We start from the raw sequence: 23,138 nt of genomic DNA on the forward strand, positions 1-23,138 counted from the left end.
AGAAGACATAGCACTGAAACAGCCCTGGTATATGTGCTTAATGATCTACTTATGGCAAGAGACAGAGGTGACTGTTCAATCTTAATCCTTCCTTCCGGATCTCTTTTAGACAGTATGGGAATGTCAGTGGTTTTGTATTAATAATACATTTAATTAACCTATTGAAAAAGTCACAGGACGTGATGAAACACGTTTGGGGGCTCCGTGTCTTAGAAGCTTGAAGGACTGGTGAAACTGTGGATCTCACTCACACACTATGATACCGCCCAGCCGGCTCTGTCCATATATCTACAGCCTTGAAATGAGTATGGCAGCAGCTGCGCAAGCCAAGGACGCTTGGCAAAATAATAAATGTAATTAAAAAGAAGAAAATTCTTTCAAGACAATATAAAAAGCAGACACATACAATAAATAAAATTAGTATAGCTGTATGCTCAGTTAATATGCTATGTTAAAGTTGTTCAGACGTGTGGCTCATTTGTACTCTATAAAGAATTTCTGAGTACTTTGTTGCCATAGTGGAAACTGTTCATCAGCAAATAGTAGCCACTGTTGTATCAATATGCAAGTTCAGTTTACTTTATTACTTAGAATTGTAACATTTCGGCTGGTGGTTTTATGTTAGTCCGTTTATCCCAAACCACTGACATTTCCATACTGTCTTCAACGGGTGGTCTTCAGTATGCAGGCTGTCGGGATCCCGGCGCCCAGTATACCGGCACCGGAATCCCGACAGCCGGCATACCGACACTTATTCTCCCCTGTGGGAGTCCACGACCCCCCTGGAAGGAGAATCAAATAGCGTAGCACGCCACCGTGCCTGCAGCGTGGCGAGCGCAGCGAGCCCGCAAGGGGCTCATTTGCGCTCGCCATTTGCGCGCGCCGGTATGCTGGTCGCCGGGAGCCTGACCGCCGGCATACCATACTACACCCTCTTCAACTAGCATATACGTGACCTTTATTTGGTGGTAATCTGATCCCAATTGAGCGCCTGAAGAATTTCTGTAGTCTGGATGGCACAGTCCTTAGCTGGTTCAAGTCTTTCTGGCAGGTCAAAAGAGAGTTTCGTCCAGAGTATACTCTTCGCCACCAGTGCCATTAACTTGTGGTGTCCCACAGGGTTCTATACTATCCCTCATGCTTTTTGCAGTATACGTGCTATCATTGGGTGAAATAATCATACTTCATGGATGCTGATGATACACAACTGTACTTGTTCTTTGCTCCAGGTACTCATAACCCAATAACAACCCTAAATGGCTGGCTAGCTGAGCTCCAGGGGTGGATGAGTGCCAGATGGCTGAGACTGAACCCTGATAAAACAGATATCCTGATGATAAATCACAGGACAAGATTGCAGCATAGCCAAGTGACAGGTCTTACACTTGGGGTTTCAAAACTTTGAACATGTGCGGAATCTTGGTTTCAGCCACAATCAAATCCTCATTCTTTATTCTGGGGAACATAGCCAGAATAAAGCACTTAATTCCATCAGAAGACCTGCCTAAAGTCATACATGCATATGTATCATCATACCTAGACTACTGCAATGCCCTCTACCTTAATCTCCCAGCAAAATAATTGCATCGCTTGCAGATGGTACAAAATGCAGCTGCTAGACTATTAACCAGCCACATAACACACATTCTCTACTCCCTTCACTGGCTACCTGTAAAATGGCAATTCGTTTTCAAGATTGGCTTTCTCATTTTCAGAGCCCTACATGACCAGGGTCCAAGGTGCTTGAAGCAGCTTCTGAGTCCTTACTGTCCCACTCAATTACTACGATCTGTAGATGAAGGGCTATTAACAGTATCTAGAATCTCCCAGAATTCATTTTGGGGTCGAGCTTTCAACTTTGTGGCTCCGACTCTATGGAACGCTATTCCCCGCACAGTGCGAGAAGCTGCCACTCTAGAATCCTTCAAAAATAGACTAAAGACTTACCTATACACTCAAGCATTTCACTAATATCTACTGTTAAGCTTGTTTTGTATTTTGAGCTGTAAAGACAATTGTAAAGCACTTTTGAATCCTATTAGGAAAAAAAGTGCTATATAAATGTTGCTGCTGCTGTTAATAATAATAATAATAATGATATTATTATTAGGATGTAGAGATGTGAACACAGAAAAAGATTTGCTCAGCGTCTCCAATTTACAAAAAATAACCCCATAGTTCAGAGTTCTACACAGCTCTTTAAAAGAAAAAATCATTACAATCAGCGATAGAGTTTGGACACACAGCACTATTAAAAAAAAGTACAGTGAGCGACATCACTATGTCACTGCAGGGGTTAGCCTATTGCTGTGGCTCTCTTGGCATAATGGTATCACAGATGATTACCATGCCCGTGATCTAGGGTTCGATTCCCGCAAAGGACACATCTTGTATTGTATATCTGTGTAAAAAGTAGCGTTCACAGCTTTTTTCTAATTTTCCCAAAACAAGTTCTGTTGTGCTTCATATACAGACTCAGACATGCACACAGATATACAGTCAATTAGAGAAAAGCTGTGGATGCTACATTTTACACAGATATACAATACAAGTGTGGCTTTTTAAATTTATTAGAGTTTTATCTTTATGCAATTAAGTTTACTGTAATTCTTCCTGTGCCTCCCCATTGATTTAATAGACAGCCTCCCTCACCCCGAATCCCACCCTTCCTGAGACTTGTGATTTCATGGACTGGGTGTACTCCTTAGTAAATGATAAACACAACACGACCAGTACACCACATTAATGGCTCATGCTGGCTTTGGTTGGGGGAAGGGTACCCAGAAGGCATGTTAATTTGTAAGGCATGTTAGCAATGTGCAAGCACCGCAATATGCTTAGCACGAGTGAGCCATCAGTTTCCGGGCAACTCTGCTAATGTCAAGGATTTTTTTTTTTTCCTTAAATACATCTTGTATGCATCGCTATGTGAATAGGATACATAAACAGACGGGGCAGAACTCGAAGTAAGTCGCAATACAATTTTGGACAAAGTATGCCACAGCAATTTCCGCAATCTTCAACCCCTGGAGTAGACAGTTGGGAAGCGGATAACTTAAATCGTCATGCTCTTCATCCGGGAAATTTGTCACTAAATCCACAGGTCTTCACGCAGCTGGTCCATCGTTGGGGTGAGCCTCAAATAGTTTTACCTGGACGCTATGAGGTCTAATAGCTCACTTGGTACTGCTCCTGAACTCGGAACACAGGAGCCAAGGTCTAGGAAACCTTAACGACTCCTTGGATTGTTCAGATCGTCTACCTATTCCCGTTGTTTCCTCTTCTACCTCCAGTCCTCAAGCGAAGTGCAAAGACTCCACAGTTATCCTCATAGCTCCAGACTGACCTCGCAGAGCTTCTTATAATAGATGACCCTTAGCCGGCCACTGCCTCTCAGGGAGGACCTTCTCCAACAGGGTCAGTTTATCTATCCAGAATTACAGTTCCTGTTTGACAGTGTGTTTGTTGAAACTACATTGCTCATAAAGAGGGGTATTCTCAGGTCTGTGATTCCGCCTGCTTTGGGCTCAAAAGCCTGTGACTTCAGCGCACTATTATCATATTTAAAAATCTTATGCAGCGTGGTGCTATAGTAAGCAGTTTTCAACTGCTTCATTCAGGTTGTCCCGACTCCTGCTTTTTCTTCAGTCAGAGTTCTCGGCTGGTTTAAGGCTAGGGTCTTTGAAAGTGCAGAACTCTGCATTCCATATTTTTTTTCCAGCAATGCTTAGCCTTAACTCATGAAGTGCACACTTTTCTCCAGGGCTTGGTTAGATTTCAGCCCTCCTTTGTACCTCCCACTGCAACTTGGGACCTAAGCCTGGTACTCTTTCCTCCAGTCATCCTTTTTCAAGCCTTTGGAAACGGCTTACTAAGTTTCTCTCCTGAAAGATGGTGGTCCTTCTGGCTTTGTCTAGAAAGGTTTCGGAACTGGAAGCCTTGTCCTGTCACTCTCCTTATCTTGTCTTCCATGAGGAAAGAGCGGAACCCCACAAAAAGCAGGATTTTCTGCCCAAAGTGGTGTCTTCTTTACACATTAACAAGCCTATTATGGTACCTGTTTTTCAGAGGACTCTCCATCCTCTCACTCTTTGGATGTAGTTAGAGCCTTGCACATCAATGTGAGCATGACGGCTCAACTGAGGAAATCAGATGCTCTCTTCATCCTCTATGATCAGCTAATCTGGGATGGCCTACGTCAAAGCAGACTTGGATCACCTCACTATTCAACAAGCCTATCTGGCTTCTTTGTAAACTCCATAGGCATCCATTTCCACAGACACAACAGGTTCGGTGGAACCCTCATGGGCGGCTGTCTGAGGGGTTTCAAGCATGCAACTATGTGGCGTGCAGATACCTGGGTTGGACAAAATACTTTTATATCAGATTTTTTCTGATTTGATGCTTTTTGCGGACCCTGAAATTCAATTTGGCCAGTCTGTGTTGCAGGTGTCTTCGCGCTCTCCCGCCCGTGAAGGATGCTCTGGGACGTTCTTCCCACTGTCATAAGCCTCTAGTGTCCCCTAGTAGACTAAGGAGAAACAGGATTTTGGTTTTTACCAGTAAATCCATTTCCCCAATTCCACAGGGGACACTGCACTATGTTTTCCTGTTGTGTGGTATGTGTTACTGGCGGCCGGGATCCCGGCGGTCAGCATCCCTACGCCTGGATCCCCGCCGCAGAATGCCGGTGGGGGGTTGGGAGCACAACAAGCCACCTGCTGTCTCGCTGCATTTGCCACAGGTTCTATTCCTACTCTATAGGTGACGTGGACACCCACGAGTGGGTATAGTCCATGTTGGTCGCCATGCCGACAGTCGGGATAGTGAGGAGGCGGGATGTAGGTGGAGGTATTGTGACCGGCAGTCTCATAACTACATCCTGTTTTCCTGCCATTGTATGTTTGGAGTTTGGTTGTGACTGCATCTGTTGTGCAGATTGTTATACAATTTTCTTATTCAATTTCATACCTTTAACCTCCTTCTCTAAAGTTCTGTTCTCTCTGTCTCTCCTCGGGCTCATTTTCTCTAACTGGTCTTTAAGGGGGGCATAGAGGAGGAGGAGGAGCTAGTCACACTTATAATTTTAAAGTGCTGGCTTCACTGATCCACCTGTCTGTACCCTACTTATACCCCGCTTTCATAAGCCTCCAGTGTCCCCTGTGGAATCTGAGAAATGGATTTACCGACACACACCAAAATCTTGGTATTCAGTGTGAGACTGCGGATGTATCTGCTTACGAAATTCTACCGCATATCATTTTAATCAGCAGAAGCTGTTTGTGCATCTTATTCACATGGTGATGCATATAAGAAGCATTTGCGGCATAAAAAGACGCCCACCTTAGCAGATCTGCCCAGGAACTGATGACTCATTTCACACCATTTTGCAGTGCTTGCACAATGCTAACATGCTTTACAAATGAACGGGTCTTCTGGGCTCCCATCCCCCAACCAAATCCACCATGAGCCATTAATTTACATACAGCAGTGTACTGGCTGTGTTGTTTTTGTCATTTAGTAAGCAGTACACCCAGTTTGTGAAATCACAAGTGTCATGTGGGCTGATATTGATTGGGGGTGAGGGAGGCTGCCTATTAAAGCAATGGGAAGGCACGTGAAAAAGTACTGTACATTCAGTCTCCTAAAGATAAAACTCTAGTAAGTTGAAAAGCCACACTTGTATTTCAGTGTAAAAAGTAGAATCCCCAGCTTTTTTCTAAATTTGACTGTATATCTGTGTGAATGTCCGAGTCTGTATACAAAGCACCACAGAACTTGTTTTGGGAAAATTAGAAAAAGCTGTGAATGCTAGTTTTTATACAGATATACGTTTCAAGAGTGTCCTTTGTGGGATTCTAACCCCAGCTCATGGGCATGGTAACCATCGGCGATACCACTATGCCAAGAGAGCCATGGAGACAGGTGACTAACCCCTGCAGTGCCATAGTGATGTCGCTCATTGTATTTTTTATTTTTTTTATATTTTAATAGTGCTCTGTATCCCAACTGTTGTTGTTGCTGATTGTAATGATTTTTTTTTATTCTTCTAGAGAACTGTGCTTAAACTTTGTTCACATTTCTACTCAACCACTTGCCTGGCATGGTTGCATCAGATGCGATCATGCCTGAAAGTGCTTTATCTGACCTGGTCGCACAGGATACGACCAGTCAGATAGGCAGTGCTAGCAGGGGCAGGAAAGGAAAACTTCCCTCCGCTGCTGCTGTCAGAGGGACCGGAAGGGCCCTCTGCCCCCCTGCACCCTCCCCTACTGATTGCCGTGCTGCCGATCACTGCTGATCGGTCAGCACGGGAGGACCCTTCCCATACAGCGGCTGCGGACAATAGCAGCCACTGGGGAAGTGTAAATTAACGCCCCCAATCCCCCCTGTGTACCTGGAGGCTGGGCCGGCTTTCTAAATGAAAGCCGCAATTTTCGCAATGTTTCCGATGGTTGCAATGTTTCCGATCGATGTTCTAATGTTTGGGGGGAATATTTTTTTTCCTTTATTTTTTTATAATTATTTTTTTACTGAAATAATTTTGCATAGGGTTAAATTCATGTTCTTCACCTAATTCACTCATATTTATTTATTTTATTTATTAGCAGTTTCTTATATAGCGCAGCATATTCCGTTGCGCTTTACAATTAGAACAACAGTTATAGAACAAAACTGGGCAAAGACAGACAGACATAGAGGTAGGAAGGCCCTGCTCGCAAGCTTACAATCTATAGGGAAACAAGCATACACAAGGATAGATGCTACCTGTTACATAATGGTCCCCCAGATTGCTAGGTTCTTAATGGGCTGTATAATATGATCACCCAGCAATGTTGGAAGACAAAATGTGAGGTTATGTGGACTGTACAGAGAGGATGTAACTGGATAGGGAAGCATTGAAGGTTATGTGGGTGGGTCTGGAATTTGGTAGGCTTGTCTGAAGATATGAGTTTTCAGGGAACGTTTAAAGGTTTGGAGACTAGGGGAAAGTCTTAATGTGCGTGGGAGGGCATTCCACAGAGTGGGTGAAGCCCGGATAAAGTCCTGTAATTTTGAGAGGGAACAGGTAATACATGTGGATGAGAGACGCAGATCTTGTGCAGAGCGGAGAGGTCGGGTAGGGAGATATTTTGAGATGAGTGAGGAGATGTATAATGGTGCAGTTTGGTTACTAGCCTTGTATGTAAGTAAAAGTATTTTATATTTGACACGGTAGAATACCAGTAACCAATGGAGGGACTGACAGAGCGGATCAGCAGACGAAGAAAGTCTGGCGAGGATTAGCCTCGCAGCTGCATTTAAAATGGATTGTAGTGGTGAGAGCCTATGTTTGGGAAGACCAGTAACGAGACTATTACAATAATCAATGCGGGAGATGATGAGAGCATGGATTAGAGTTTTTGCAGTGTCTTGTGTAAGATTAGGGCGTATTTTGGATATGTTTTTAAGGTGCATGTAACATTATTTAGAGACAGATTGAATGTGTGGAACAGTTAAGAGTCAAGGGTGACACCTAGGCAGCGAGCTTGTGGGGTAGGGTGGATAGTTGCATTGTCAACAGTTATGGAGATATCAGGTTGGTAAATACTCTTGGCTGGTAGGAAAATAATTAATTCTGTTTTGGAAATTTTGAGGTGGTGAGATGACATCCAAGATGAAATGGCAGACAGGCATCCAGTGACATATCAATATGCTAATCTGCTATATATATATTATATATATATATATATATATATAATTATTAATTTTTTGTAAAATGTATTTCTAGACGATGTCCTTCACACTTTGACGGGAGCCATGTCTCTTCTGAGGCGTTGTCGGGTGAACGCAGCTTTAACCATCCAACTCTTCTCTCAGCTTTTCCACTTCATCAATATGTGGCTCTTCAACAGGCTGGTCACTGACCCAGATTCTGGCTTATGTTCTCACTATTGGGGTGCCATCATTCGTCAGCAGCTAGCTCATATAGAAGCCTGGGCTGAAAAGCAAGGTCTGGAGCTTGCTGCAGACTGTCACCTTAGCAGAATAGTACAGGTACGCATTATAAGAAATTAAGTATAATAAATTGTCATGTATAATGCAATAATATATTATGTTTATATACAAAATATCTTTGTAAACTTTATTTGTGATATCAAAACATCTTGATCATTATAATGAATGCTGTCCTCTTTACTTCATCACTTCAGTGAGTGTATGCTCTATAAGTATCATAACTACAAGTACAGATGTGTCCCTTCTCATCCTGCATGTAATCACCTGCCGTATGCGTACGCATCACTGCATCGTTTATATCCAGAAAGAGAAAAGAAGTGACTGATTGCGCTATATTACCAGGTGCATATTTTTTTTAATTCAAAAAATCACAAATATATATTTGTGTTTTTTTGAATTAAAAAAACCAGAGCGGTATATTGCAAATGTGTCTTTATTCATATACGCACCTGGTAATATAGCGCAATCAGTCACTTCTTTTCTTTTTCCACATCTTTGGTTTTTGAGGAAGGAGAGCAAGCCCGCTCCCTACTTCATAATCAGATTTAGCTGTACGAACACAGGTACAGCTGGACTGAGGCTGCAGCTTAAATTACGTTAAAAAATTAAGAATATTGATTAGTATAAATCGATTAGCGCCTGGATTAGTGTTGTTTTTTTTCTGTCGTTTATATGCAGCTTGCTGTGGCTAGTCGCAGCATGTGACTTCTCCTATTGCATTCAATGGAAGTGGATGCATATGTAGGTGCCTCAAATAGTTGCAGGCATGCTACTTGCGGCAAATTAGCTGTAATTATCGTGACTCATTTGCACAATGAGGGAGGGCATATCTGTATCTGGACACCACTGCAAAATTGTGGTGGTGTCCTTTATGCAGAATCATAGCAATGCCCATTGCAATATTTTCACTGTCCCTAGTCCATTTTCAACAGGGCAACTCTAATTGCATCATTGCCGTTTGGCTGCATCCCAGAACTTCATCCAGCCAAGTGCACAAAAATACAGTTCCACATCACTTCTGGGCGGACTTGTGGATGATTTGTTTGATTAGCTTTTAGTATCACAAAATCTCTACTCCGTGTGTGTGTGTGTGTGTGTGTGTGTGTGTGTGTGTGTGTGTGTGTATATATATATATATATTTATATATATATATATATATATATATATTTCTCTAACGTCCTAGAGGATGCTGGGGACTCCGTAAGGACCATGGGGATAGACGGGCTCCGCAGGAGACATGGGCACTTTAAGAAAGACTTTTTAGATCTGGTGTGCACTGGCTCCTCCCTCTGTGCCCCTCCTCCAGTTTGATACTGTGCCCAGAGGAGATGGGTGCACTTCAGGGAGCTCTCCTGAGCTTCCTGACAGAAAGTATATTTGTTAGGTTTTTTATTTTCAGGGAGCCTGCTGGCAACAGACTCCCTGCATCGAGGGACTGAGGAGAAAGAAGCAGACCTACTTCTGTGAGTTTCAAGGCTCTGCTTCTTAGGCTACTGGACACCATTAGCTCCAGAGGGAGTCAGAACACAGGTCTCACCCTGGAGTTCGTCCCGGAGCCGCGCCGCCGTCCTCCTCACAGAGCCGGCAGATAGAAGCCGGGTGAGTATGAGAAGAAAAGAAGACTTCAGAGGCGGCAGAAGACTTCATGATCTTCACTGAGGTAACGCACAGCAGTGCAGCTGTGCGCCATTGCTTCCACACACGGCAGTCACTGTAAGGGTGCAGGGCGCAGGGGGGGCGCCCTGGGCAGCAATATAAACCTAATTTCTGGCAAAAGAGATATATATACAGCTAGGCACTGTATATATAAAGAGCCTCCGACAGTTTTTATTATATTTAAGTGGGACAGAAGCCCGCCGCCGAGGGGGCGGGGCTTCTCCCTCAGCATTCACCAGCGCCATTTTCTCCACAGCACAGCTGAGAGGAAGCTCCCCGGACTCTCCCCTGCTTATCCACGGTGAAAGGGGGTTTCAGAGAAGAGGGTGGGGGGGGCACATAATTGGCAGCAAATAATAGTATTACAGCGCTACTGGGTAAATACATTGTGTGTTTTTTCCTGGGGTATTAGCGCTGGGTGTGTGCTGGCATACTCTCTCTCTGTCTCTCCAAAGGGCCTTGTGGGGGAACTGTCTTCAGATAAGAGGATTCCCTGAGTGTGTGGTGTGTCGGTACGTGTGTGTCGACATATCTGAGGTAAAAGGCTCTCCTAAGGAGGAGATGGAGCAAATGTGTGTGTGTGGTGTCTCCGTCGACAACGCCGACACCTGACTGGATATGTGGAATTAAGTGCTGAGGTAAATTTATTGCACAAAAGATTAGAGAACACACAGGGAATCTACCCATTTCTGTCCCTATGTCGCAGGGACCTTCAGAGTCTCAAAACGCCCACTATCCAAAATAATAGACACTGATACCGACACGGAGTCTGACTCCAGTGTCGACTACGATGATGCAAAGTTACAGCCAAAACTGGCAGAAAAGTATTCAATATATGATTATTGTAATAAAAGATGTTTTGCATATCACTGATGACCCATCTGTCCCTGACACGAGGGTACACATGTTTAAGGGGAAGAAAGCTGAGATATCATTTCCCCACTCTAATGAACCAAATGAATTGTGTGAAAAAGAGCGGGAATCTCCAGACAAGAAACTTCAGTTTCCCAAAAGAATTCTCATGGCGTATCCTTTCCCTGCTAGGGCCAGGATACGATGGGAATCCTCCCCTAGGGTGGACAAGGCGTTGACACGTTTACCCAAAAGGTAGCGCTGACATACCAGCTACCCTCAGGAATCCTGCAGATAGCATGCAGAATAGTACTTTGAAGTCCATTTACACACATTCTGGTACACTACTCAGACCGGCGATTGTGTCGGCATGGGTTTATAGCGCTGTAGCAACGTGGACAGATACCTTATCAGCGGAGATTGAAACCCTAGATAAGGATACCATGTTATTGACCCTAGGATATATAAAAGATGCTGTCTTATATATAAGACATGCTCACAGAGACATTGGTCTACTGGGTTCTAGAGTCAACGCTATGTCGATTTCTGCTAGACGTGTCCTGTGGAACATGCAATGGACAGGTGATGCCGACTAAAAGAGGCATATGGAGGTTTTTCCTTACAAGGGTGAGGAATTGTGTGGAGAAGGGCCCTCGGACCTGGTCTCCACAGCTATAGCTGGTAAATCTGATCTTTTGCCTTATATTCCCTCACAGCCTAAGAAAGCACGACATTATCAAATGCAGTCCTTTCGGTCGCAGAAAAACAAGAAAGTACGAGGAGCGTCCTTTCTTACCAGAGGTAAGGGCGCAGGGCACATCTAGTTCCCAGGAACATAAGTCCTCCCCGGCCTCTACTAAATCCACCGCATGACGCTGGGGCTCCGCTAAGGGAGTCCGCCCCAGTGGGAGCACGTCTTCGACTCTTCAGCCACATCTGAGTTCACTCACAGGTGGATCCCTGGGCAATAGAAATTGTTTCTCAGGGTTACAAGCTGGAATTCGAAGAGGTGCCTCCTCGCCGGTTTTCCTTATCGGCCCTACCGGCTTCTCCCCCAGAAAGGGAGATAATATTAAATACAATTCACACATTGTATCTCCAACAGGTGGTGCTCAAGGTTCCCCTCCTTCAACAAGGAAGGGGATATTACTCAACCTTGGCTGTAGTCCCGAAACCGGACAGTTCGGTCAGACCTATTTTAAAATTAAAATCTCTGAACCTATACTTGAAAAGGTTCAAATTCAAGGTGGAATCGCTCAGAGCGATCATCGCCAGCCTGGAACGGGGGGATTTTATGGTGCATCTAGACATAAAGGCTGCATACCTTCATGTTCCCATTTATCCACCCCATCAGGTGTACCTGAGAATTACGGTACAGTATTGTCATTACCAATTTCAGGGTAATTGGCGGAAATGATGGTGCTCCTACGCAAGCAAGGAGTCACAATTATCCCATACTTGGACGATCTCCTAATAAGGGCGAGATCAAAAGAGCAGTTGTTGAACAGCGTGTCACTTTTGCTGAAGGTGTCACAGCAACTCGGCTGGATTCTCAATATCCCGAAGTCACAGTTGGTTCCTATGACTCATCTGCCCTTCTTGGGTATGATTCTGAATACGGACCAGAAATGGGTTTATCTTCCAATAGAGAAGGCCCAGGAACTAATGACTCTGGTAAAAAACCTATTAAAGCCAAAATAGGTGTCAGTGCATCACTGCACTCGGGTACTGGGAAAGATGGTGGCATCTTACGGGGCCATTCCCTTCGGCAGGTTCCATGCAAGGACTTTCCAATGGGATCTACGTGACAAGTGGTCCGGATCATATCTACAGATGCATCAGTTAATCACCCTGTCCCCTAGGGCCAGGGTGTCTCTCCTATGGTGGCTGCAGAGTGCTCACCTTCTGCAGGGTCGCAGGTTCGCCATCCAGGACTGGATTATGGTAGCCACGGACGCGAGCCTCCGAGGTGGGGGAGCAGTCACACAGGGAAGAAACTTCAAAGGTCTTTGGGTCAAGCGAAAACATTGTTTCGCGACCTACCGGTTCTGATCCAGTCAGACAACATCACCGCAGTGGATCATGTAAACCGCCAAGGCGGCACAAAGAGCAGAGTGGAAATGGCAGAAGCCACCAGGATTCTCCGCTGGGCGGAAAATCATGTAAGCGCATTTTCAGCAGTTCATTCCGGGAGTGGACAACTGAGAAGCAGACTTCCTCAGCAAACACGACCTGCATCCAAGAGAGGACTTCTTTAGGAAGCCTTCGCACAGATTGCAAGTCAGTGGGAACTGCCACAGATAGACATGATGGCATCCCGCCTCAACAAGAAGCTACAGAGGTATTGCACCAGGTCAAGAGATCCTCAGGCAGTAGCTGTAGATGCCCTAGTGACAGCGTGGGTGTTCCAGTCGGTCTATGTATTTCCCCCTCTTCCTCTCATACCCAAGGTGTTGAGAATGGTAGGAGGGAGAGGAATGAGAACAATCCTCATTGTTCCAGATTGGCCACGAAGGACCTGGTATCTGGAACTGCAGGAAATGCTCACAGAAGATCAGTGGCTTCTTCCTCTAAGACAGGACCGGTTGCAACAGGGGCCATGTCTATTCCAAGACTTACCGCGGCTGCGTTGGACAGCATAGCGGTTGAACGCCGGATCCTAGCAGATAAGGGTATTCCAGATGAGGTCATTCCTACGCTAATAAAGGCTAGGAAGGACATAAAATCTAAACATCACCGTATATGGCGAAAATATGTTTCTTGGTGTGAGGCCAGGAATGCTCCTACTGAATAATTCCATCTGGGCCGTTTCCTTCACTTCCTGCAAACTGGAGTGAATTTCGGCCTAAAATTAGGATCTATTAAGGTTCAGATTTCGGCCTTATCCATTTTCTTTCAAAAGGAATTGGCCTCTCTCCCTGAAGCACAAACTTTTGTGAAGGGAGTACTGCATATTCAGCCTCCTTTTGTACCTCCGGTGATGCCTTGGGACCTTAACGTGGTGTTAAGTTTCATTAAGTCACACTGGTTGGAACCACTTAAAACGGTGGAGTTGAAAAATCTCACTTGGAAGGTGGTCATGTTATTAGCATTGGCTTCGGCTAGGCGAGTGTCGGAATTAGCGGCTTTATCACATAAAAGCCCCTTTCTGGTTTTCCATATGGATAGAGCGGAATTGCGGACCCGTCCTCAATTCCTGCCAAAAGTGGTTTCATCCTTTCATATGAACTATTGTGGTGCCTGTGGCTACGCGTGACTTGGAGGATCCCGAGTCCCTTGATGTGGTCAGGGCTCTGAAAATTTACGTGGCCAGATCGGCTACAGTCAGAAAAACAGAAGCACTGTTTGTCATGTATGCAACCAACAAGATTGGTGCCCCTGCTTCAAAGTAGACTATTGCTCGCTGGATCTGTAACACGATTCAGCAGGCGCATTCTACGGCGGGATTGCCGTTACCTAAATCGGTCAAGGCCCATTCCACTAGGAAGGTGGGCTCTTCTTGGGCGGCTGCCAGAGGGGTCTCGGCGCTACAGTTGTGCCGAGCTACTACTTGGTTGGGTTCAAACTCCTTTGCAAAGTTCTATAAGTTTGATACCCTGGCTGAGGAGGACCTCCTGTTTGCTCAATCGGTGCTGCAGAGTCATCCGCACTCTCCCGCCCGTTTGAGAGCTTTGGTATAATCCCCATGGTCCTTACGGAGTACCCAGCATCCTCTAGGACGTTAGAGAAAATAAGATTTTAAACCTACCGGTAAATCTTTTTCTCGTAGTCCGTAGAGGATGCTGGGTGCCCGTCCCAAGTGTGGACTACTTCTGCAAGACTTGTATATAGTTATTGCTTAAATAAGGGTTATGTTATAGTCTCATCGGTCTTGGACTGATGCTATGTCATTTTCATACTGTTAACTGGCAAAAATCCTTTCCTCGTACTGTCCGTCTCCTCTGGGCACAGTTTCTCTAACTGAGGTCTGGAGGAGGGGCATAGAGGGAGGAGCCAGTGCACACCAGATCTAAAGTCTTTCTTAAAGTGCCCCTGTCTCTTGCGGAGCCCGTCTATCCCCATGGTCCTTACGGAGTCCCCAGCATCCTCTACGGACTACGAGAAAAAGATTTACCGGTAGGTTTAAAATCTTATTATTTATATATATATATATATATATATATATATATATATAGAGAGAGAGAGAGAGATTGATAGAGATGTATAGTAGATAGGTATATGTACACCCTTTTGTTTTAAAAACTGTGCAGGAGATTGGAAAACTGAATACTCCAGTAAGGTATGGGTGAGGTGGACTATCTTTTAGAGTATGTACCGAACATGGGCACCATCTTGAAATCGGCCATCTTGAATCTAAGTCCGTTTTTTCAAATGGAAAGGGGGTCATGTATCATGTCAAACAACATCAGAATTAGTTGAAAAGTTTATTGCTGCAAACAGATTTGTTATTTTTCAAAAGTTACAACACTTAACCCTTTTTTTTGGGGAATTGCAGGTTGAACTGTTCTCCATAAAAGACAGTAATTTATTGTGTTCAACATGTTGTCCCTCCTGGTCAACACAAATTCAACCATTGTTGAGGTTGTCTCATCAGTAGCACCTTTTGGACGACCACTCCGTGACTTGTCAGCCACAGTCCCAGTTTCTTGGAATGTGGAAATTAGGCACCTGACAGTATTATGTGAAATTGGAGGTCTTTCTGGGTGCCGGTTGTTTAAAATCTGCAGCTATGACACGGAAACTTTGTTATCCAGACATCAAAATTACCTCAATTCTCTCCTCTATTGTCAAAGCCATCTTCAGTTACCTGCAACAAAAAAAGTGTTGTAACTTTTGAAGCATAACTGCTATTTCAATTTTTTTTGCAGCAATAAACTTTTCAGCAAATTCTTATGTAGTTGCACATGTTACACAACCCCCTTCCCATTTGCATACCCTAAAAGATAACCCACCTCACCCATACCATACTTGAGTATTCAGTTTTCCCATTTCCTGCACAGTTTTTGAAACAAAAGGAAGTACTGCGACTTCTGAACTTCTATTTATCTATCTATATAGCTATCTATATAGCTATCTATATAGCTATCTATCTATCTATCTATATATATATCTATCTATCTATCTATATATATATATATATATATATATATATATTTCTCTGACGTCCTAAGTGGATGCTGGGACTCCGTAAGGACCATGGGGAATAGCGGCTCCGCAGGAGACTGGGCACAACTAAAGAAAGCTTTAGGACTACCTGGTGTGCACTGGCTCCTCCCACTATGACCCTCCTCCAGACCTCAGTTAGAATCTTGTGCCCGGCTGAGCTGGATGCACACTAGGGACTCTCCTGAGCTCCTAGAAAAGAAAGTATATTTTAGGTTTTTTATTTTCAGTGAGATCTGCTGGCAACAGACTCACTGCTACGAGGGACTAAGGGGAGAAGAAGCGAACCTACCTGACTGGAGATAGTTTGGGCTTCTTAGGCTACTGGACACCATTAGCTCCAGAGGGATCAAGCACAGGACCCAACCTCGATCGTTCGGTCCCGGAGCCGCGCCGCCGTCCCCCTTACAGAGCCAGAAGCATGAAGATGGTCCTGAAAATCGGCGGCAGAAGACTTCGGTCTTCAACAAGGTAGCGCACAGCACTGCAGCTGTGCGCCATTGCTCCTCATGCACACCTCACACTCCGGTCACTGATGGGTGCAGGGCGCTGGGGGGGACGCCCTGAGCAGCAATATTAAACACCTTGGCTGGCAAATCTACACAATATATAGTCATATAGGCTATATATGTGTAAAATACCCCTGCCAGAGATCCATAAAAAAGCGGGAGAAGTCCGCCGAAAAAGGGGCGGGGCTATCTCCCTCAGCACACTGGCGCCATTTTTTCTTCACAGTGCAGCTGGAAGACAGCTCCCCAGGCTCTCCCCTGTAGTTTTCAGGCTCAAAGGGTTAAAAAGAGAGGGGGGGCACTAAATTTAGGCGCAATATTGTGTATGCAAGCAGCTATTGGGAAAAAATCACTCAGTTATAGTGTTAATCCCTGCATTATATATAGCTCTGGTGTGTGCTGGCATACTCTCTCTCTGTCTCCCCAAAGGACTTTGTGGGGTCCTGTCCTCAGTCAGAGCATTCCCTGTGTGTGTGCGGTGTGTCGGTGCGGCTGTGTCGACATGTTTGAGGAGGAAGGTTATGTGGAGGCGGAGCAGATGCCGATAAATGTGATGTCGCCCCCTGGGGGGCCGACACCAGAGTGGATGGATAGGTGGAAGGTATTAACCGACGGTGTCAACTCCTTACATAAAAGGCTGGATGACGTAACAGCTGTGGGACAGCCGGCTTCTCAGCCCGCGCCTGCCCAGGCGTCTTAAAGGCCATCAGGGGCTCAAAAACGCCCGCTACCTCAGATGGCAGACACAGATGTCGACACGGAGTATGACTCCAGTGTCGACAAGGTTGAGATATATACACAATCCACTAGGAACATCCGTTGCATGATCTCGGCAATGAAAAATGTGTTACACATTTCTGACATTAACCCAGGTACCACAAAAAAGGGGTTTTATGTTTGGGGAGAAAAAGCAGACAGTGTTTTGTTCCCCCATCAGATGAGTGAAGGAAGTGTGTGAAGAAGCGTGGGTTCCCCCGATAAGAAACTGGTAATTTCTAAAAAGTTACTGATGGCGTACCCTTTCCCGCCAGAGGATAGGTCACGTTGGGAGATATCCCCTAGGGTGGATAAGGCGCTCACACGTTTGTCAAAAAAGGTGGGACTGCCGTCTTAGAATACGGCCACTTTGAAGGAGCCTGCTGATAAAAAGCAGGAGGCTATCCTGAAGTCTGTATATACACACTCAGGTACTATACTGAGACCTGCAATTGCCTCAGCATGAATAGTGCTGCTGCAGCGTGGTCTATTACCCTGTCAGGAGAGGGATACTATTTGCTAACCATAGAGCATATTAAAGACGTCGTCTTATATATGAGGGATGCACAGAGGGATATTTGCCGGCTGGAATCCAGAATTAATGCAATGTCCATTCTGCCAGGAGGGTATTAGGGACCCGGCAGTGGACAGGCGATGCTGACTTTAGAAGCCACATGAAGATTCTGCCTTATAAGGGTGAGGAATTGTTTGGGGATGGTCTCTGGGACCTCGTATCCACAGCAACTGCTGGGAAGGAAAAAAATTACCTCAAGTTTCCTCACAGCCTAAGAAAGCACCGTATTATAAGGTACAGTCCTTTCGGCTTCAGAAAAGCAAGCGGGTCAAAGGCGCTTCCTTTCTGCACAGAGACAAGGGAAGAGGGAAAAAGCTGCACCAGACAGCCAGTACCCAGGATCAAAAATCTTCCCCCGCTTCCTCTGAGTCCACCGCATGACGCTGGGGCTCCACAGGTGGAGCCAGGTGCGGTGGGGGGGCGCGTCTCGGGAACTTCAGCGACCAGTGGGCTCGCTCACAGGTGGATCCCTGGGTTCTGCAAGTAGTATTACAGGGATACAAGCTGGAGTTCGAGGCGACTCCCCCTCGCCGTTACCTCAAATCAGCCTTGCCTGCTGCCCTCGAGGAGAGGTAGTACTGGCGGCAATTCACAAGCTGTACTTCCAGCAGGTGATAATCAAGGTACCCCTCCTTCAACAAGGCCGGGGTTACTATTCCACAATGTTTGTGGTACCGAAACCAGACGGTTCGGTGAGACCCATTCCAAAATTGAAATCCTTGAACACTTATATACGAAGGTTCAAGTTCAAAATGGAATCGCTCAGGGCGGTTATTGCAAGCCTGGACGAAGGGGATTACATGGTATCACTGGACATCAAGGATGCTTACCTGCATGTCCCCATTTACCCTCCTCACCAGGAGTACCTCAAAATTGTGGTACAGGACTGTTATTACCAATTCCAGACGTTGCCGTTGGTCTGTCCCCGGCACCGAGGGTATTTACCAAGGTAATGGCCGAAATTATGATACTCCGTCGAAAAAAGGGAGTTATAATTATCCCGTACTTGGACGATCTCCTTATAAAGGCGAGGTCCAGGGAGCAGTTGTTCGTCGGAGTAGCACTATCTCGGGAAGTGCTACAACAGCATGGCTGGATTCTGAATAGTCCAAAGTCGCAGCTGGTTCCTACGACGCGTCTACTGTTCCTGGGTATGGTTCTGGACACCGAACAGGAAAAAGGGTTTTTCCCGGAGGAGAAGGCCAAGGAGTTGTCATCTCTAGTCAGAGACCTCCTAATACAAATACAGGTGTCGGTGCATCAATGCACGCGAATCCTGGGAAAGATGGTAGCTTCTTACGAAGAAATTCCATTCGGCAGGTTCCATGCAAGGATCTTCCAGTGGGATCTGTTGGACAAGTGGTCCGGGTCGCATCTTCAGATGCATCGGCTGATAACCCTGTCTCCAAGGGCCAGGGTGTCGCTGTTGTGGTGGCTGCAGAGTGCTCATCTTCTAGAGGGCCGCAGATTCGGCATACAGGACTGGGTCCTGGTGACCACGGATGCCAGCCTTCGAGGCTGGGGGGTAGTCACACAGGGAAGAAACTTCCAGGGACTGTGGTCAAGTCAGGAGACTTCCCTACACATAGATATTCTGGGACTGAGGGACATTTACAATGCCCTAAGTCAGGCTAGACCCCTGCTTCAACACCAGCCGGTGCTGATCCAGTCAGACAACATCACGGCGGTCGCCCATGTAAACCAGCAGGGCAGCACAAGAAGCAGGATGGTGATGGCAGAAGCCACAAGGATTTTCCGATGGGCGGAAAATCATGTGTTAGCACTGTCAGCAGTGTTCATTCCCGGAGTGGACAACTAGGAAGCAGACTTTCTCAGCAGGCACGACCTCCACCCGGGAGAGTGGGGACTTCATCCAGAAGTCTTCAAAAGGATTGTACACCATTGGGAAAGGCCACAGGTGGACATGACTGCGTCCCGCCTCAACAAAAAGCTAAAAAGATATTGCGCCAGGTCAAGGGACCCTCAGGCGATAGCTGTGGACGCTCTGGTAACACCGTGGGTGTACCAGTCGGTGTATGTGTTCCTTCCTTTGCCTCTCATACCCAAGGTACTGAGAATACTAAGAAGGAGAGGAGTAAGAACTATACTCGTGGTTCCGGATTGGCCAAGAAGAGCTTGGTACCTAGAACTTCAAGAAATGATCTCAGAGGACCCATGGCCTCTGCCGCTCAGACAGGACCTGCTGCAGCAGGGGCCCTGCCTGTTCCAAGGCTTACCACGGCTGTGTTTGACGGCATGGCGGTTGAACACCGGATCCTAAAGGAAAAAGGCATTCCGGAGGAAGTCATTCCTACGTTGATTAAGGCTAGGAAAGATGTGATCGCAAAATATTATCACCGCATATGGCAAAAATATGTTGCTTAGTGTGAGGCCAGGAAGGCCCCAACGGAGGAATTTCAACTGGGTCGATTTCTGCACTTCCTACAGTCAGGAGTAACTACGGGCCTAAAATTGGGTTCCATTAAGGTCCAGATTTCGGCTCTGTACATTTTCTTCCAAAAAGAACTGGCTTCACTGCCTGAAGTTCAGACTTTTGTTAAGGGAGTCCTGCATATTCAGCCTCCGTTTGTGCCTCTAGTGGCACCGTGGGATCTCAACGTGGTGTTGGATTTCCTGAAGTCGCATTGGGTTGAGCCACTTAAATCCGTAGAGCTAAAATACTTCACGTGGAAAGTGGTCATGCTGTTGGCCTTGGTGTCGGCCAGGCGTGTATCAGAATTGGCGGCTTTGTCATGCAAAAGCCCTTACCTGATTTTCATATGGATAGGGCGGAATTGAGGACTCGTTCCCAATTCCTTCCTAAGGTGGTATCAGCTTTTCATGTGAACCAACCTATTGTGGTGCCTGCGGCTACGTGGGACTTGGAGGACTCCAAGTTACTGGACGTAGTCAGGGCCCTGAAAATATGTTTCCAGGACGGCTGGAGTCAGGAAAACTGACTCGCTATTTATCCTGTATGCACCCAACAAGCTGGGTGCTCCTGCTTCAAAGCAGACTATTGCTCGCTGGATCTGTAGTACGATTCAGCTTGCACATTCTGCGGCTGGACTGCCGCATCCTAAATCAGTGAAAGCCCATTCCACGAGGAAGGTGGGCTCTTCTTGGGCGGCTGCCCGAGGGGTCTCGGCTCTACAACTTTGCCGAGCAGCTACTTGGTCGGGGTCAAACACATTTGCTAAATTCTACAAGTTTGACACCCTGGCTGAGGAGGACCTAGAGTTTGCCCATTCGGTGCTGCAGAGTCATCCGCACTCTCCCGCCCGTTTAGGAGCTTTGGTATAATCCCCATGGTCCTTACGGAGTCCCAGCATCCACTTAGGACGTCAGAGAAAATAAGATTTTACTCACCGGTAAATCTATTTCTCGTAGTCCGTAGTGGATGCTGGGCGCCCATCCCAAGTGCGGATTGTCTGCAATACTTGTATATAGTTATTTCCTAACTAAAGGGTTATTGTTATGAGCCATGTGTAGTGAGGCTCAGTTATATTTCATACTGTTAACTGGGTATAATATCACGAGTTATACGGTGTGATTGGTGTGGCTGGTATGAGTCTTACCCGGGATTCAAAATCCTTTTCCTATTGTGTCAGCTCTTCCGGGCACAGTATCCTAACTGAGGTCTGGAGGAGGGTCATAGTGGGAGGAGCCAGTGCACACCAGGTAGTCCTAAAGCTTTCTTTAGTTGTGCCCAGTCTCCTGCGGAGCCGCTATTCCCCATGGTCCTTACGGAGTCCCAGCATCCACTACGGACTACGAAAAATAGATTTACCGCTGAGTAAAATCTTATTATACATATATATATAATATATATATATATATTGAAGTAGTGAATCTGGGTTCTCCACAACAATTTCCATTATTTCATCCGTCCTTCAGACAAGGGCGTATCTATTGTTGTTCTGAACTTAACGGTTTAAAAACAGGAAAAATATAATCAACTTGCAGACACAAGTATATAAAAAGACTTAACAAAGACCCGACAGACTGTTTTAAAAGACAGGTGATGCAAGGTACTCTGTCATTAGAAGTAAAAAATGCATTAACAGTCATGTTTCCCCTCACAACATTGATGTACACTGTACCTAAGGAACATAAATCTTTAGATACACCCCCTGGCAGACCCATCATTTCTGCCAGGGGATCTTACCTTCCATCTGATAGTAGTATATCTAGACAGCTTTTTACAGCCTATACAGTAGTTCAGGATTCAGTTTCATATAGAGACTCGACTACCGTGGTAAACATTTTACAGGACATTGATCACATTCCACCAGACCTTATATTGTGTACTGCTGATATTAAAAGTCTATACACAGCCATTGCACATGAGGCAGGTTCACTAGCAGTGCGCCAATTGATTACTCAGAATTAGTACAAGGGGCCGAATGTAGATATCTTTATATCATAATTGGATTTTTTCTTTGATGGACATTATTATTTACAGACAGTAGGTTGTGCTCAGTCACTTGCTAATTACTTCATGAATCAGACAGAAAGTGACTTTACAGATCCAAGTATAACCAATAACCTATTTATATATAGGCGCTATAGTGGCAATTTCATAATGTTTTGGACAGGTATGTCAAACGCATTAGATTCAGTGTTTGACACTCATTCTTTGGATCATCCCATAAAATTCTCCTGGGAAAGTGACACATCCAATATACGTTATTTGGATATTACTACAGGTTGAGTATCCCATATCCAAATATTCCGAAATACGGAATATTCTGAAATAGACTTTTTTGAGTGAGAGTGAGATAGTGAAACCTTTGTATTTTTATGGCTCAGTGTACACAAACTTTGTTTAATACACAAAGTTATTAAAAATATTGTATTAAGGTGTATATGAAACATAAATGAATTGTGTGAAAGTAGACACATTTTGTTTAATGCACAAAGTTATAAAAAATATTGGCTAAAATTACCTTCAGGCTTTGTATAAGGCAGGGGTGTCAAACTCAAATTCATCGGGGGCCGCATCAGCAGTTTGGTCCCCATCAAAGGGCCGGTTGTATCTGTAGGTCTATCCAAAATTTACCGCTCCACCTGCCTTATATGTGCCCAGCCATGTGCCCCCTTTTAAAGTGCCCAGCCATGTGCCCCCTTTTATAGTGCCCAGCCATGTGCCCCCTTTTATAGTGCACAGGTCCCCATTTTACACATTGTGGCAGGCACAGGTCCCCATTTTACACATTGTGGCAGGCACAGGTCCCCATTTTACACATTGTGGCAGGCACAGGTCCCCATTTTACACATAGCGGCAGGTACAGGTCCCCATTTTACACATTGCGGCAGGTGGTGGAAGGAGGGAGAGAGAGAGAAAGAGAGGAAGGCAGAGGGGCTGACTTACATTTGAAGCGGTTCTCGCCGCTCTTCAGCCGCCTCTCCCTCCTCGTCTGCGCGGCTCCCTTCTCCCTCCTCCGACGGGGTTTCGTTGAATGACGCGTTTGCGCCGTGACGTCACGACGCAATCGCGTCATTCCGCGAAACCCCGCCCCCCCCGAGCTGGGCACTCGGGAGAAGGGGGTTTCATGGCGGCGGCACCGCGGGCCATCAGACGAGGTCTGGTGGGCCGGATTTGGCCCGCGGGCCTTGTCTTTGACAC

General features: G+C 45.7%; 1 protein-coding gene across 21 annotated transcripts in view; it reads left to right on the forward strand.

Moving 5' to 3' along the window:
• AFDN (afadin, adherens junction formation factor) overlaps positions 1 to 23,138 on the forward strand; it is an 866,421-nt gene that overhangs the window by 609,845 nt on the left and 233,438 nt on the right. For all 21 annotated transcript variants that reach the window (XM_063917625.1, XM_063917611.1, XM_063917620.1 and 18 more), the window contains one exon: positions 7,772 to 8,037. In XM_063917625.1, coding sequence (XP_063773695.1) covers positions 7,772 to 8,037 — 266 coding nt within the window. The remainder of the gene's footprint in view (positions 1 to 7,771; positions 8,038 to 23,138) is intronic.

The sequence above is a fragment of the Pseudophryne corroboree genome, chromosome 4 (assembly GCF_028390025.1).
Source record: "Pseudophryne corroboree isolate aPseCor3 chromosome 4, aPseCor3.hap2, whole genome shotgun sequence".
Classification (NCBI taxonomy): domain Eukaryota; kingdom Metazoa; phylum Chordata; class Amphibia; order Anura; family Myobatrachidae; genus Pseudophryne; species Pseudophryne corroboree.